A 14855-nucleotide genomic window follows, 5' to 3' on the forward strand; every position below is an offset into this window, starting at 1 on the left:
CAGATTATCCTAGAGCTTCCTGAACTCCTCTTTCAGCTAAGGAGAAAGCCAATGTGAGAGAGAAGTGAAGCAAAGCAGAGAACACAAAGAGAAGGCAGACATCACCTCCATTAGGTTCCCCCATCATTACTCTCTCTCTGCTCACTAACCAGAGATCAAATAGGGAGATGCAAGTACAGTCTCTCACTTTGCTCCAGCTACCTAACTGCAGTGAAATAGTATGACTGGAGGCTCCCTTCAGAACATGATGCAGCTGTATGTTTCATTGTCGTGGAAGAATCAGTGGGGCAGACTGGACTGGGAGCTAAGACAGTTTTACTGAAGCCCGATTTCTCTGTTAACACATTCTGTTTTGTGTGAGGTTTGAGGGATGAGGTAGAGGTAGACATTCTCTAGTTATGTATCAAAAATGCCACAGGGAAGAAAGATTTTGACTCTAGAGATTTATGGAATAAAGCTTTCTAAGTTCCTCCATACCTTTATAGGAACAAACTCAGCATGGGAGAAGCAGTACGTGTGCAGTTGAAAATGAGACAATGAAGGAATCTTCTCTTTCAGGGCAAAGAAAGCACAGATGTGAAAAAGTGAATTTTCACTCTCAGATACTTCCTGTGACCTGTGGTAAGGTGAAGGGGATGTTACATAAGAAGAAATTGAAAGAAGGTGGGTTTTATGGTCTATTTGCAACCCCTATCTGAAGGGATCACGAGAAGTAAAGGAATTATCCATGTGAATTACACATAGTTGAAGGAATTGGGACAATGGTTTGGCTTGAGAGAAGGAGGAAGGGATCCCTAAACTGCTATTTTCACACTTTAAGAAATCATACATATTAGGTGCTTACTCCCACGTGGAAGTGTCCATGGGGGGGCCAAAGAGAAATGAAGCAGAAATAAAAGGGAAGAGGCCCTCAGCCTCCAACTTCATATCCTCTCTCCCTCTGGATGATTATCACCAGGGCAGGTGCTTGATGTAGTAAGGACAGAACAGAATTCAGAATCAGACAACCTGAGTCCCAGCCTCAGCTATGCCGAGAGGGACTGATTCAGCTGAGTAGAGAATGGGACCTTTCTGACCTTGAAATTCTTCATCTAAAAAAGAAATCATTAAAAACCTGCTTCATGGTGTAGCTGTGAGGAATTAATGGACATAATTGAAGTAAAGTATTTAAACAGCTTAACCGAGATACAATTCACCACTGAGAGTGTACAACTCAATGTTGAGTTTTATTTGTATATTCACAAGATGGTACAGCCATCACCACAATCTAATTTTAGAATATTTCTGTCAGAATATTTTTTCACTAAAGCAGACTCCATGTCTATTAGCAATCAATGCCCAATTCCCACCTAACCCTACCCCACCACCCAGCCCTAAACTGGGCTAATCTATTTTCTCTCCACTAATCTATTTTCTGCTCCATAAATTGGCCTATTCTAGGTATTTCATTAAAATGGTATCATATAATATGTGCCCTTTTGGGATTGGCTCTCTCACTTAAGATTATGTTTTCAAGATTCGTCCATGTAACAGTATGTACTAGAACTTCACTCCTTCTTATTGCCCAATAATATAATATTCCATGGTATGTATATACCGTATTTTGTTTATCTTTTCATCAGTTCGCATTGTTTCCACTCTTTCACTATTATGAATAATGCTGTTTTGAACATTCATGTACAAGTTTCTGTGTGAACATATGTTTTAATTCTTTTGGGTATATACCTAGGAGTGGAATTGCTGGTTCATATGATGATTCCATGTTTAACCTACTGAGGAAACAACCAAAATGTTTTCCACAGTGGCTGTACAGTTTTATATTCCCACCAGCAATGTATGAGGGCTCCCATTTCTCTACTTCCTTGCCAACACTTGTTATTGTCTGACTTTTCTATGATGGCCGTCTTAGTGGGTGTGAAATGGTATCTCATTGTGGGTTTGACTTGCATTTCTCTAATGACTAGTGATGTTAAGCATATGATTATCTTTTAAACATAACTTAAATTTTCCATTGGATAACATTTCAAAATTATTTTTATTATCAGCTATCCATGATTTCAGGGATGGAAAAATCTCTGCTCAATAATGCCATTAAACTAGATGAAAACTGTAATAAAGGGCACAGATGCTGCTTTGGTGCCGTTCTGAGCTGCAGAGCCCCCATTGGAGATCTTAGTCCCAACCTGAGGTTCCCCAAAGTCCATAGGAAATTCTGACTTGTTCTCTATCCCTAGCAAATTGAAATGTTCTCACTCTTCAAAATCACTTCCTTTTCCGTCGTAGGTGATTTTGACATACTTTTATTTATTTTTATTTTTATTTTTATTTATTTTTTTTTTTTGCGGTACGCGGGCCTCTCACTGTTGCGGCCTCTCCTATTGCGGAGCACAGGCTCCAGACGTGCAGGCTCAGCGGCCATGGCTCACGGGCCCAGCCGCTCCGGGCATGTGGGATCTTTCCGGACCGGGGCACGAACCCGCATCCCCTGCATCGGCAGGCGGACTCTCAACCACTGCGCCACCAGGGAAGCCCTTGACATACTTTTAAAAGGTTGATTTTGATGGTAATTATCATTTTGTTGTCATTGTTGCACATTGGTTAAAGAAATGTTGCCACACAGCAGTAAGTATCCTTTGAGGGGACTTAAAGGCTAGGTTTGGGGATTCTGAAGCCTGACAGGGGAGGCTAGACTCTCCTGTTTTAGATCTTGAGACCAAATTGGGTGGGTCCAGATCCAGTGTGTTGGGAGCCCACCATCTGAAAACAAAGAGGGCTAAAGATTAACTTACCCTGGTCTTACAGGAGTTTGGGTGAAGTGTATACAGAGTGAGAGTGGAGGCTGGTTCACCCCCAGGGAATTTGAAATCAGAGGAGGCCATGAAAGATCCAAGAACTGGAAGATAAGTGTTCGCTGTGCTGGGATGCCCCTACGTTGGCTGATCGAGGTACTCCAGTGACGGGGATGGGAGATGTGACTTTCCTTGCTGTGCCCCAAGAATAAGGTCACTGTTTGCTCACCAAATATTTGTTATGGCTAAAGCCCAGATGAGTTATAGCTAAAGCCCAGATGCCTCTGCGTTTATCCTCTCACCTGGGGAGAGGTGTTCCACATTCCTAACCTCAGTACAATGCAGCACGTCACGGTTGTAAAGGGGGCTCTGTCAGGCTGGATGCAGGAGCTTGGAGGAAGGAAAGGTCATTCTGACTCAGGTGCATGCAGACAGCTTTATGCACTGAAAGAAGAAGACAGTTTACAACCAAACAAGTAGGAAGAAGTTACTCCAGACAAAGAATGGCACGAAAACCAGAACCATGGTTGAGGTAGACGTCTTGTATGTGATAAGGCATAATCCATCAACTGGAGTTGTTTGTGGAGGGATTTAATGCCAGGCTAAGATGTTTAAACTCACAATATAGACAATGCAAAATCAGTGAAGTCTTCTGAGGTGTGAAATGACATATTTAGAAATAGTGTTTTAGGTGGCCATGGGGCCTTGAAATGACTTCAGTGTCTTTCAGCCCAAGAAAGCTACACTCAACATGCAATGCTCAGCTCAAATGCCATTTTTCCTTGAATATTCCCTGACTGACCTGACCCTGACCATCGCTTCCCTAGGCTTCCTGAGCCCATTACTAAGGCCTTTCTTTTACTGTTTTATTCTCATCCTCCCATGCATCCCCTTTTTCTCTCTAGACCCCTCTTGGGTTTGTCCATCTTTGTGTGCCCAAGATTGGCCAAATGTCTAGCACCAAGTAGGCATGGGATAAGTGTGTGTTGATTGACTAGCCCTGGTAGAGGGACTCAAGCTTGAGTGACACTGGTGGAAATGGAGAGGAGGTGAGAGGTGTCAAAGAGATTATGAAGGAAAACCTCTTAAAGTTAGGAAAAAAGCACAGGAGGGAAAAACAGTTCTAAAGATATTTTTAAGCTACCACTGATTGAATTCTAGAAGAAGTACAAGTGAGAAGAGGGAGGTGATTTCTCATTTAGACACCTTGGCTTTGGGCTGACAGTGGGACATCCAGGTAGAAATATTTGGGAGGACGATGGAAATGCGAGACTCACAGGCCAACCATATACTTAGATCTTTTTATCTTTCAGAAAAGATTTCTCCATAACCCTCCAAGGAAATATGGCAGGATAAGAAAGGTGATTATTGCATAACTTTCTACAAGTTCTCATCACATAACTGATTTTTCATGCACTCTGTATTATTCTGTGGTTTCTCAACTGGGTAATTATTATTAAGCTTCTTCCAACACCCCACTCCCACCTTTTAAAAACTTTCGGTATGCACCTTCAGTGTTGCTACTTTGAACACTATGTTGTATAGATGGCAAGATCTTCTTTGAATGGTAAACCATTTGAGATGGAGGGGATAAGGAGCCATCAAAATAGACCTCATGGATGTGCTTTAGCTATAGATGCAGATGTAAGGGTGTCAAAGTTATAAAAGAAAGCATGATGCTGGAATACATAAAAATATATCATAATAAGGTGATAGGGTCATCTTCAACTCAAACCCAGATTTTTTAAATCAATGTTACTATTTCCTAACTTTAATGAAATCTGATGGAGCAAAAGTTTATTCACAGTCTAAGTAGAGGAGGGGCTGACCTGGAAAATTGTTTACTCTGATGCCACTCTTTCAGCTCCTCAAGGGGGGGCTGGGCAGACCTCCCTTCTATCTATGAAAGTGATTCCTGCCTCTGTGGAGGCAACAAACAAATACGTACGGTGCAGTGTAGATTCAGGACATGGTGATGGTTTTTCCAGGGTTGGGTATGAATGAGAACTTGAGAAGAAGGAGGAGGTGAGAAGTGCCATTCTTACACACTTCTTGTAGAAATGGCCATTCAAGACGTTCACAGACTTCTAAGGCAGGTCAGACGTAGCTGGCCAATGGGACTTCACCTTCCACTGGGAATGTGAGGTCCAGGCCTTTACATTATCTGATGTTCTGAACAGTTTGAACTCTTAAGTCCTTGGGACATTTCACCCACTGGATTTCCTAAAGGGAAACTATCATATTATTTGCCCTACTTAGTGAGTATATTAAAGACCAGCATCTGTACCATTCCCCAGGTGCCAAGAGTTACTCAGTTAGATTACCCACGTAAGCTGACAACGTCCTACCAACAGATTCTACCCTTATTTGTGGGTGCAGCACTTTTTAGCAACAACCTGCAGTTACCTCTATATCTTGCCTCTCCCTATGAGAAAGAACAGAAGCTCCCCAAGTGGCAGATCTCAGGACCCGTTACTACCTCCGTGGGTCCTCTGTGCCTCTCAGAACCTCTCTTGCCCCTTGGCTTCTGGAATCTTCAGTGTCACTCTCAGCACCACATGACAGCTTCCTGTCTCCTCACAAAGATCACTGACACCTTTTGATGACAGCTGCTGTGTTGTAAAATAATCTGATATACACCTTTAGGACAATCTTTTTATTGTAGGCTACTATTTGCTTAGGAGATAGCAAGTAATCTGTTCCTAAGTGAAATGATACTCATTTATTCACTGATCTAACGTACAATGATTGAGTGCACACCCTAAATGCCCAATGGTCATTAGAAGATTGAAACAATATCTCTGACCTCAAGGGTTGGTTCAACTTCACTGTCTAACATGGAAGAATAACTAATGGAGATGGGTGGTGAACTTTAGGCCACACGGAAACGTGGGCAGTGACATGGACACCTCTCAGATCATTGTCCCATGGATCACACTTTTCCATGACCACTCTGCCCTGGGCTGCAGGTAAAAGCTGAGGCTGCCTGTGTCCTAGAGGGAAGGAGGTCAGGTCATTCTCCTGAATATTGGAATGCAATGTACAGTTAGTGGGTGGTAGTCAGTTACCTCTGAAGAGTCAGCTAGCTGACTTTTGGGGATTCAGAGGGAGGGAAGAGGAGGGTGACCTTCTGGAAGAAGAGTTGCAACCCTGGGAAATTGGGGCACATTTTACCTTTGGGGCTGTGCCCTAGGAGACCTGTGATAGGTGGTGACATTCTTCTCTGGGGCACTTGCATGGATGCCAGGACTCTGGGCCCTGTGGTCGCTGGAGCTGTTGACGATGACTCCTCGGCCTGACACTCTCACGGCAGCTCCTCCAGGTGGGATGACGTTTTCTAATATAGAGAAAAATGCCTAAGGGCCTCTCAAAGCAAGAAAACCAGCAGAGTTTCTCCAACTCCATCTGTGGGAACCAGGGCCAGACTCCCTGCATGGTTTCACAAAACCCCACTTTGCATCTGAGAGCCAGGGAATAGAACTTGCTTTGGGCCAAAGAGTGGTACTTTGGTACTTTTTATTTTCCAAGTAGATTTGTGTATCCATGAAAACAGGTATGAAGTAATGGGTAAACCGTGTCTTGAATCCCTCAACAGATTGCTGTTTAAATAAGTGAGGGATGCGTACATCACATTCAATATTGTCCTTTAATCTTTCTCTCTTTTATGCAGAAAAGAGTACCGAAGTCTCACGACAATACTTTAGATAACCTTTGTGTAAGTACTAACGCCCACCTGTAACCCCAGGGTAATGCAGGCCTTTTCCCTCGGCACATTCTCTGAGTCATCACTGCATTTCCCTGAAGCGCACTCACACTCGGGTGCAGCATGTTGCTATGTGTGATGAGCAGGGGACAGCAGCTGCATCACCCACCCACATCAGGTACATGGTTCTGGCGTTGGGTGTCTCGGCCTGAAAGCATCCTTTCCATTTGTTCAGTGGAAACCTTCCCATTTCCTCATTTCCCCTGAAAGTGATTCTGGGAGGCAGAGCTTGAGACCACTGGGGTCTCTAGAGCCTGGGCTTGAAGTAGTAATGGGTGCAGCTGGCCTGCAGATGAGGAAATTTGAGGGGAAAACAGCAGTTTAAAGAAGGCAATAAGGAAGGAAAGGAAAATCCCAAACATCTATTCCAAGGTACAGGTAGAGCTAGATGGTTTTAAGCTTCAACCAGAAGGAACAGGCCAGGCCAACCTGGCAAGTTAAGGCGTGAACCCTGTTGTGAATCCTGCAGAGAAATGCACTCAGGGCTAGTGGGTTCTTTACGGAAGCCCTATATCCAATCTTGAGGGAGCCATCATGGTGCTGAGCTGGTCACCACATAGCAAATCACAGGGCATTTTTACTCAAACTGGTACCATATGGCTGGATGCTTTAAGGTCTGCTAAAATTATGGATGACTCCACTCTCTAAGTTGAATCATATTTTGATTCGCTTCATTGCAACAAGGTGGACATTTTAAGCAGAGTCACCTTTGCACAACTCCAGGGGAAAGCACTCACATGGGTTAGTATGCAGTAATACTGATACACAACGTCCAAAAGAGGAGGGATAGTCAAGTAGTTTTACATATAGTTTACCTCCAAAGCAATCCCCCCAGCAATATTTAGATCTTATCCACACTCTGTCTGACCCTTGGCCAACTGAAGGATTCTTTAGTCATCTAAACAGTGCTGGAGTCCAGTGTTGGTGTGGCTTGTTTGGGATGGATACAGACACAGAGGGTCAGGTCTCACAGCCCACGACCAAGAGTCCATGGGGAGGAGATGGCAGCTGTTCCAGCAAGAGTACCTTCATTGCTGTCACTAATCTTTCCTAGGACTGATATTACAGGCCAGTGCAGGCCTATAATATCCCCTTTGCTCAGGGTAAGTCTCAACTTAGGCTGAAACTAAGACCTTTGGAAAATAGTATTGCCCAGATGCCACCCTAGAGGAAATTCTGTTCATCAGTCTAGGCTATGACTTGGGCATTGGGATTGTTTAAAACTCCCCAGATGATTCTGATACACAAACTTACCCATTCCGTGAATTAAAGAAGACCACCAATGGATCTGCCCCACCCGGACAAATTGATTCAGAATTTCTGGCGTAGGGACCAGGGCATTAGTATTTTATATACTCTGCCCTGAAAGTTCTAATGTGCAGCTGGACTAAGAAACAAAGAGCTAGATAAATCTGCTAAAAAAAATACACAAATGTGAGGTTCTTAGACCTTGGTTATATTTGTTATATCCTTGTTCTTCTGGGAAGAGGGGTCATCACTTTCTAGAGAACGATGATGGTGATCTGTGAGTGTCTACACTGATGAGAAAAAACATGGCCCCGAGACTCCATGTCAGAGCAGTCTCAGTCTCCAATTGGGGGATGTCCTTGAGGAGCCCCAGAACATTGAATGGGAGCTTTTGGCAAAATGGTCCTTCCTCATATATGGCCATTTCAAAACCAAAAGAAACGGCCAGAATCCCAATTCACCCAACACAAGTAGTCTCATTCAAAAGCCCAGAACAAGACTCAAAATAATTGTTAAAATAATCTTGTATCACTTTCCACACTAAGTTTAATCCACATTATTAAATTCTCAATATATCACCCTTCAAGGAGTCAATTTAACTTAACCCTTAACTGGGTTAAGCCCCAGTTATTGTGGTATAGACAAATGCATTTAACACTTTATTTCAGGACCTTATTTTATCTGCAAGGTAATAAAGTTATTCAGATTCCTAAAAATTCGTCTTGTTTTGTTGCTAGCCTTTCAGTGTTAGAGTCTCTGGTTTTATAGGGAAGACTTTCTGGTCTGACACACAGGCCCTTCCTCCTGAATTTCATCGCAGACCACAATTTCTGCTTCTGAAATCGTCACGCTATGCTGTTCTTTAATATCTCAGGGAGAAGCATATAAGTGTCCATTCAGATTCACACAGAAGCAATGAGTTGTAGATTCCCCTAGCCCTGGCCTTCTGGGGTCTCACCAGGGATAGAGATGTTGTTTTACCTTCTAGCTGGGAAACTCAGATGTGTGTGAGACGTGCCGGGATGGAGGAAAGCTGTTTTGCTGTGATACTTGTTCGAGATCTTTTCATGAGGACTGTCACATCCCACCTGTGGAAACTGAGAGGTTCGTGAGATGCAGCCCCTCCCTTCTTATCAGGGACGCTTCCTCCTGCTGTACACACTGTCCCTACAGAGTTCTTACTATGTCTAGGTGGGGAAACAGCAGGGCCATAGGTGCAGGGTCCAGCAGTATGATCCAGGGAGCTGTTTCGAGATGCCGGCAGCAGCAGGTTAATGCGTTGTGCTCTCCTCTAGGTCGGTAGCCAGGCCCTTGGCCCACGTACTGCTACTGTCGTTTCCTAGAAGTTTCCAGCACGGACTCCTGTTCATGGGGGTGGAAATGCCACTTGTTTGTGTTCTGCACTGATTTAGAGAAGGCAGGAAACGTGGGCTGGTTCCCTCATTTTGCCACGTTCTTAGTGGCTGAGGGAAGCCCGAGGCCCCCCAGGGGTTAAGGCCCAGTCTCGACACTCAGTCCTGGCAGGCAGGGTTCCTTGTGCTTCCAGAAACAGACAGAGAAAGAAGAGCCCACTACTCATCCTGACACCACCTCCATGCCCTGAGCCCTTGTTGCTCCTTCGATGGCATGAGGGTCATTGGCTCAGACCCCACGTGGGGTTCTTGGAGACTCTGGAGGTGCCCCCTTCCTCCTCCAGCTGTGTCCATCAACATTCCCGAAAGGAGGACAGTATCAGGCATAGGAGTGATGACTGTTTCCGGGGACCTTGCCCTCGCTCACTTACGCCCGGCCCCTTAGGAGCCTGTGGAGTTGCACCTTCTGCAGGATAAAGGAGTCTTCAGGAAGCCAGCGATGTCTCGGGGAATCTGGGGTCCTGGCAAGGCAGATGCAGCCCGAGGAGCAGTTGGTGAGTCGGAAGGGAACCCCAATTCTTCCCTCATGTGAGAGAAGTCAAATAGGCAGGGTCGGGAGAAAGGCAACCAAAGGGTGTGAGCCATGACTCAGTCACACTGAAATCACACCAGAACCTGTTTGCAGCCATTGCCATGACTGTTTCCAAGAGCCATCCATGTCTGGGGAAACTTCCAGATACTGGTGTGAGCCATGCCTCTGGCTGGGCATGTATATGGATGGGCTCATTGTCTCCAAGCTGCTTTTCAATCACAGCCACCTTCTTTTGCAGAAATGTGAGTTCCTCCTCTTGAAGGTCTATTGTCATTCAGAGAGCACCTTTTTTGCGAAGATTCCATACTACTATTACGTAAGTAACAATAACAAACTGTGGTTACAGGCTGCCATGATGTTACCCCACCTTGAAACAGGTACCCATGGGAGTGGAGATCAGAATCCCATGGGAGTGTGAGCACGAGCTGCTGCTACCTTTACCTTTTTGTATTCCTCCTGGATCTGATGGGAAATCCACAGGAGGCACACATTGAACTCTGCCAGTAATTCTCCCATTGATTTTTGGTTTTCACTAGATTAAAGAGGCTTCTAAAAACCTGAAGGAACCCATGTGGTTGGACAAGATCAAGAGGAGGCTGAATGAGCAGGGTTACTCCCACGTGGAGGGGTTCGTGCAGGACATGCGCCTCATCTTTCAGAACCACAGGGCATCTTACAAGGTAAGTGTTTCTCCCTGCTTCCATTTCATTTTCTGTCCATTGAGCCACTCTGTCCTCATGTTCTGGTGCCTGGGAAATTTTAGTTTCCCTCATCCTAGGAAACCTGCACAGCAAGAGTTCCAGAAGTCAGTGACTTTTCCGTTCAAGACTGGAGCTCAGCAAGCCGTAGTAACAGTGAATCAGAAGGTGTCCCTGCAACCAGAACCCCAGGCCCCAAAGAGCTCAGACCCTCCTACAGCTGCCATTGAGAACAGCGGAGTCCTGCCTGCTCCAAACCCAGGGAGAAGAGACTTGCCTCTTAAAGTCACATTGTGCTTCTTATCTCTCCCCCCGAACACTCAATCTGACCTCTTCAGAAATCCCAATCTCCAGATTCCACTCCATGTGAATGGATCATATAGTTGAACAGGAGGCACCAGAGGGGAACAGAAGTGACGATGAAAAAGGAAGGTCATTGATCTACCTCAAAAGCAATCTGCACTATTTGCACTGTTACAAAGAACGTAGATTACTTTTCTAACTCTCACTGAAATCAATAACCCAACCAAATAAGTAAGAGTCCCCAAGTGTGGTTATGATTTCCCATTTCTGTCTTGTTCATAAGAAACACCCATGCTCTTAGGAAACACGTTGCTCTTCGCTGCATGAGTTTCTTAGCATGACCTGGTTCACATAACTTAGGGTGTCTACGACAAGAGAACTGATCATTCTCAATTACAAGGTGGCCAGTGACACTGATAATGAGGACCCTGATTTTTGTGTTCATTTTATTTTATTTTTTTCCAGTTCAACGACTTCGGCCTAATGGGACTTAGACTGGAGGCAGAATTTGAGAAGAATTTCAAGGAAGTGTTCACTATTCAGGAAACGAATGAGGACAGTTCCCTGGAATAGCGGATGTTGTTAGTGTCCTGGAAAACCCCTTTTGGAGTAGGCTTCCCATCCCCCGACCGCATGGAAGCCTGGCTGCTTATGCTGCTCCTTCCCAGAGCACATTGCCTTCCGCCAGATGGAGCCAGCTTCACCTGGAGGGTCACACTTCCTTGGCCTGGGGGCCAGCCTCCAGTGCCAGGGTGGACTCAACCTTGTGTTACGATTCATGCTCCTGTGTTCCTCATGAGATCAGGCTAGAGCTAGTCTGTGGCTGTGATCACATCCTTGCTTAGCTTTTCCTACAATCCTGCTTCCCTCCCGCCTTCCTCCCAAAGAAACTCACAATAAATCCCTTACTTAAGAGACTTTATCTCAGGCTCTGCTTCTAGGGAACCCAACTTAAAGTAATGATCCTAGCAAGCAGGCTGCAAGGGTACGTTCTGGATTTGAATCACGGTCTGGCCAGCTGGTGATGGGTGGTATATTGCTGGTCCCTGGTGTGCTCTAATGGTGCCTTTGCCAAACTTTCACCTTTGGGAAACTCGAAGAGATAAAGAGGATTTCACTAGCTTTTGAAATTGGCATTCACAAAGGGAGAAATGGTAAATGGAATTGTAGATTTTGGTGGCTATTGCTAAGTGCCCCTAATATATTGAAAAGAATAAATGACAGCCTTAAATCTGTTAGTCAAAGCAAAGACACCCTTACAACTGCAGCTGGAAGGCAGACAAAAGGAAGGCCTGACACAGGTCCCAGTTTTAAGAATGGCAGAGCATAGGAGACGACTGAAGTGTGAACTGGGATGGCCTCCTGTGCCAAAGGCAGAGCCCTGGTAAAGGAGGAGTGCAGTCCTGAATCAGAATCAGCCTTTCCAGGTAGATGCAAGTGAGAATCTGGAGCTCCAGGTCTCCCTCAACACACAGGGCCTGCACAAGAATTCCCTACCCTTTGCTGGAAGACCAGACCCCCTACCCTAGCCCATCCTAATCTAGCTCGAAGGAAGACTGCAGAGTCCTCCCAGCATATGGCCCCACTGAGAAAGTCCCGGGCTGTCCTGCCAGCTGAAGAGAGCATTTACCCCAGTGGAGCTGCAGGACTGGCCAACATGTGCCAGCAGGTACCAGGAGATTGTGTCTGGGGGGGGGGTCCTGGACAAAGAAGGGGAATATGAGACTGGAAAAGGGAAAATTGTCAACACAGAAGCACTGTCCTGTGTCAAGAAGTTTAATTAGCCTGGCAAGGGCCAAAGGGGATGAATCAAGTATGCTCCTGGGTGGCTCTTAAAGCCATATATATATATATTTTTTCCTATTCCTTTAATTTTGGAATAAAGATGGCTATTCACTAAACTTATTGTGGTAATCCTTTCCTGATGTATATAAGTCAAATCATTATATATGCCCTAAACTTATACAGTGCTGTATGTCACTTATATCGCAATAAAACTGGAAGAAAAACATTTAATTAAAAAATTGAATTTAAAAAAAGCTTGGGGGGCTTCCCTGGTGGCACAGTGGTTGAGAGTCCGCCTGCCGATGCAGGGGACGCGGGTTCGTGCCCCGGTCCGGGAGGATCCCACGTGCCGCAGAGCGGCTGGGCCCGTGAGCCGTGGCCGCTGCGCCTGCGCGTCCGGAGCCTGTGCTCCGCAACGGGAGAGGCCGCAGCAGTGAGAGGCCCGCGTACCGCAAAAAAAAAAAAAAAAAAAAACAAGCTTGGTATAAACTGTGGTACATACTAGACGAAGTGGAAGCAGAGATGCCAGGGCAGACTGTGGAAAAGAAGATTCAAAAGCCTCTGGATGTCGGCACGGTTCCACTCTCTGCAACTGGAAAACCCATCCACCGGGTTACTGTGCTCCTTGGGAGGCCTCAGAGACATTAACTTAACAAGGTGATACAGAGCACACAGCTGAGGAGGCACCAGCATCCTTGAGATGCTCAGCGGCGGCTGTCCTCTGTAGGTCGGCATAATGGAGGAATGTTTTACTGGATTCCCTAGTAACAATGGCAATGATAGGATTCTAGAATAATGGAAGCCAGGTGGCAGCATTTAACTGTCAGAGCAAGATGAAATAATCTTTGTAATGTGCAGCAAGGTTAGAATGACGGCTGGGGCCCTGGCCCAAAGCAGTCTATGGAGATAGCTTATCGGACACGGTCAGTAAGCCTATTGTGGTAATCGTTTTATGATGTATATAAGACAAATCAGTATGCTGTACACCTTAAACTTATAGAGAGATGGGCAGCCAACAAGGATATTGCTTCATATATATCATCAAAAAAGATTAAAAATAAATGAACAGCCGGCTGAGATCAGCTACCCCAATAAAAAGTCAAGAGCCCTTGCCTAGTTTCCAGATCTGAGCCAAGTCCACGACCTGCTCATGGAAATGAGGGCAGGTCTCATAAAGTGTAAAAGTAGTGATTCCCTGAGTTCTTCACCAAAAGGACCTAAGGTCATTCATTCAAGTAACCCTATGCCAGACAAAGGAAAATACACACATCTTTTAACAGTTGTTGATACAGGATCTGAGTTGATGCTAATACCTGGGGTCCCAAAACACCATCATGGCCCCTGCTAGAGTGGAGTGTATGGATGTAAGGTAATGTCCGTCTAACAGTGAGTTCACTCAGTCCATGGGGTCACCCAGCAGCCGTTACCCCAGTTCCTGAAAGTAAGGATCGTGAGAACATACATAGCAGTTGACTGACCTGGATCTTTAACCTGTGAAATAACAATGACTGTCTTAGGAAAGTCCAAGCAGAAGGGCTTGAAACTGAACTTTCCCTTGGTGAAAATGGTAAGTTGAAAGAAAATCACAGTCCCGGAGAATGAGGGAATGACAGCGATTAGTGCCACATGCAAAGATTTAAGGATGCAAGGGTTGTAATCCTCATTACATCTTTGTTTGAACAGCAGTCTGGCTTCTGCAAAAGCTAAGTGGTTCATGGCTGCTAGATGACTACTAGAAACGTAACCAATAGTAGCCCCGGTTGCAACTGTTGTTGCTTGGTGTAGTATCTTCATTAGAGCAGATTAGCACGGCCTATGGGATATGACATGCAACTATTAATATGGAGAAATGTACTTTTAAAACATTCAGTAGAAAGGAGGATAAGAAGCAGTTCATGTTCACAGGGACTGGACAACAGTACATGTTTACACTCTTGTCCCAGGGCTATATGAATTCTCCTGCTCTCTGTCACAATATAGCCTGAAGGGACAAAGACTCTCTGGCCACTCTGCAGTACATTACATTGGTCCACTATATTGAAGACTGTATTAATCAGGGTTCTCTGGAGAAGCAGAACTCCGTCTCTCTCTCTCTCATATATATATATATATATATATATATATATATGTATATATATGTTTGTTTGTTTATATATAAAATGTGAATTGGCTTATGTGCATATGGAGGCTGAAAAGTCTTATGATATGCCATCTGCAAGCCAGAGACCCAGTAAAAGTGGTATGTAATTCCAGTCCAAGTCTGAAGGCCCAAGAACCAGGGGAGCCAACAGTGTAAGTTCCCGTCTAACAGCAGTTGGAGACACC

The 14855-nt window shown here is 45.0% G+C and overlaps 1 protein-coding gene across 12 annotated transcripts in view; it reads left to right on the forward strand.

Annotated features, from left to right (window-relative positions):
- The window catches only part of LOC131750527 (nuclear body protein SP140-like protein), a 76206-nt gene extending 63560 nt beyond the window's left edge, over positions 1–12646 (forward strand). For 9 of the 12 annotated variants that reach the window (XM_059053057.2, XM_067027145.1, XM_067027137.1 and 6 more), the window contains 9 exons: positions 559–663; positions 2803–2945; positions 4103–4150; positions 6460–6504; positions 8789–8904; positions 9598–9706; positions 9983–10060; positions 10281–10424; positions 11211–12646. In XM_059053057.2, coding sequence (XP_058909040.1) covers positions 559–663; positions 2803–2945; positions 4103–4150; positions 6460–6504; positions 8789–8904; positions 9598–9706; positions 9983–10060; positions 10281–10424; positions 11211–11318 — 896 coding nt within the window. In that variant the 3' untranslated portion in view covers positions 11319–12646. The remainder of the gene's footprint in view (positions 1–558; positions 664–2802; positions 2946–4102; positions 4151–6459; positions 6505–8788; positions 8905–9597; positions 9707–9982; positions 10061–10280; positions 10425–11210) is intronic. The other 3 variants (XM_067027141.1, XM_067027147.1, XM_067027142.1) reach the window with 1 other exon arrangement.
- The last annotated feature ends 2209 nt before the right edge of the window (positions 12647–14855 follow it).

Source organism: Kogia breviceps, chromosome 2 (assembly GCF_026419965.1).
Source record: "Kogia breviceps isolate mKogBre1 chromosome 2, mKogBre1 haplotype 1, whole genome shotgun sequence".
Taxonomy (NCBI): Eukaryota; Metazoa; Chordata; class Mammalia; order Artiodactyla; family Physeteridae; genus Kogia; species Kogia breviceps.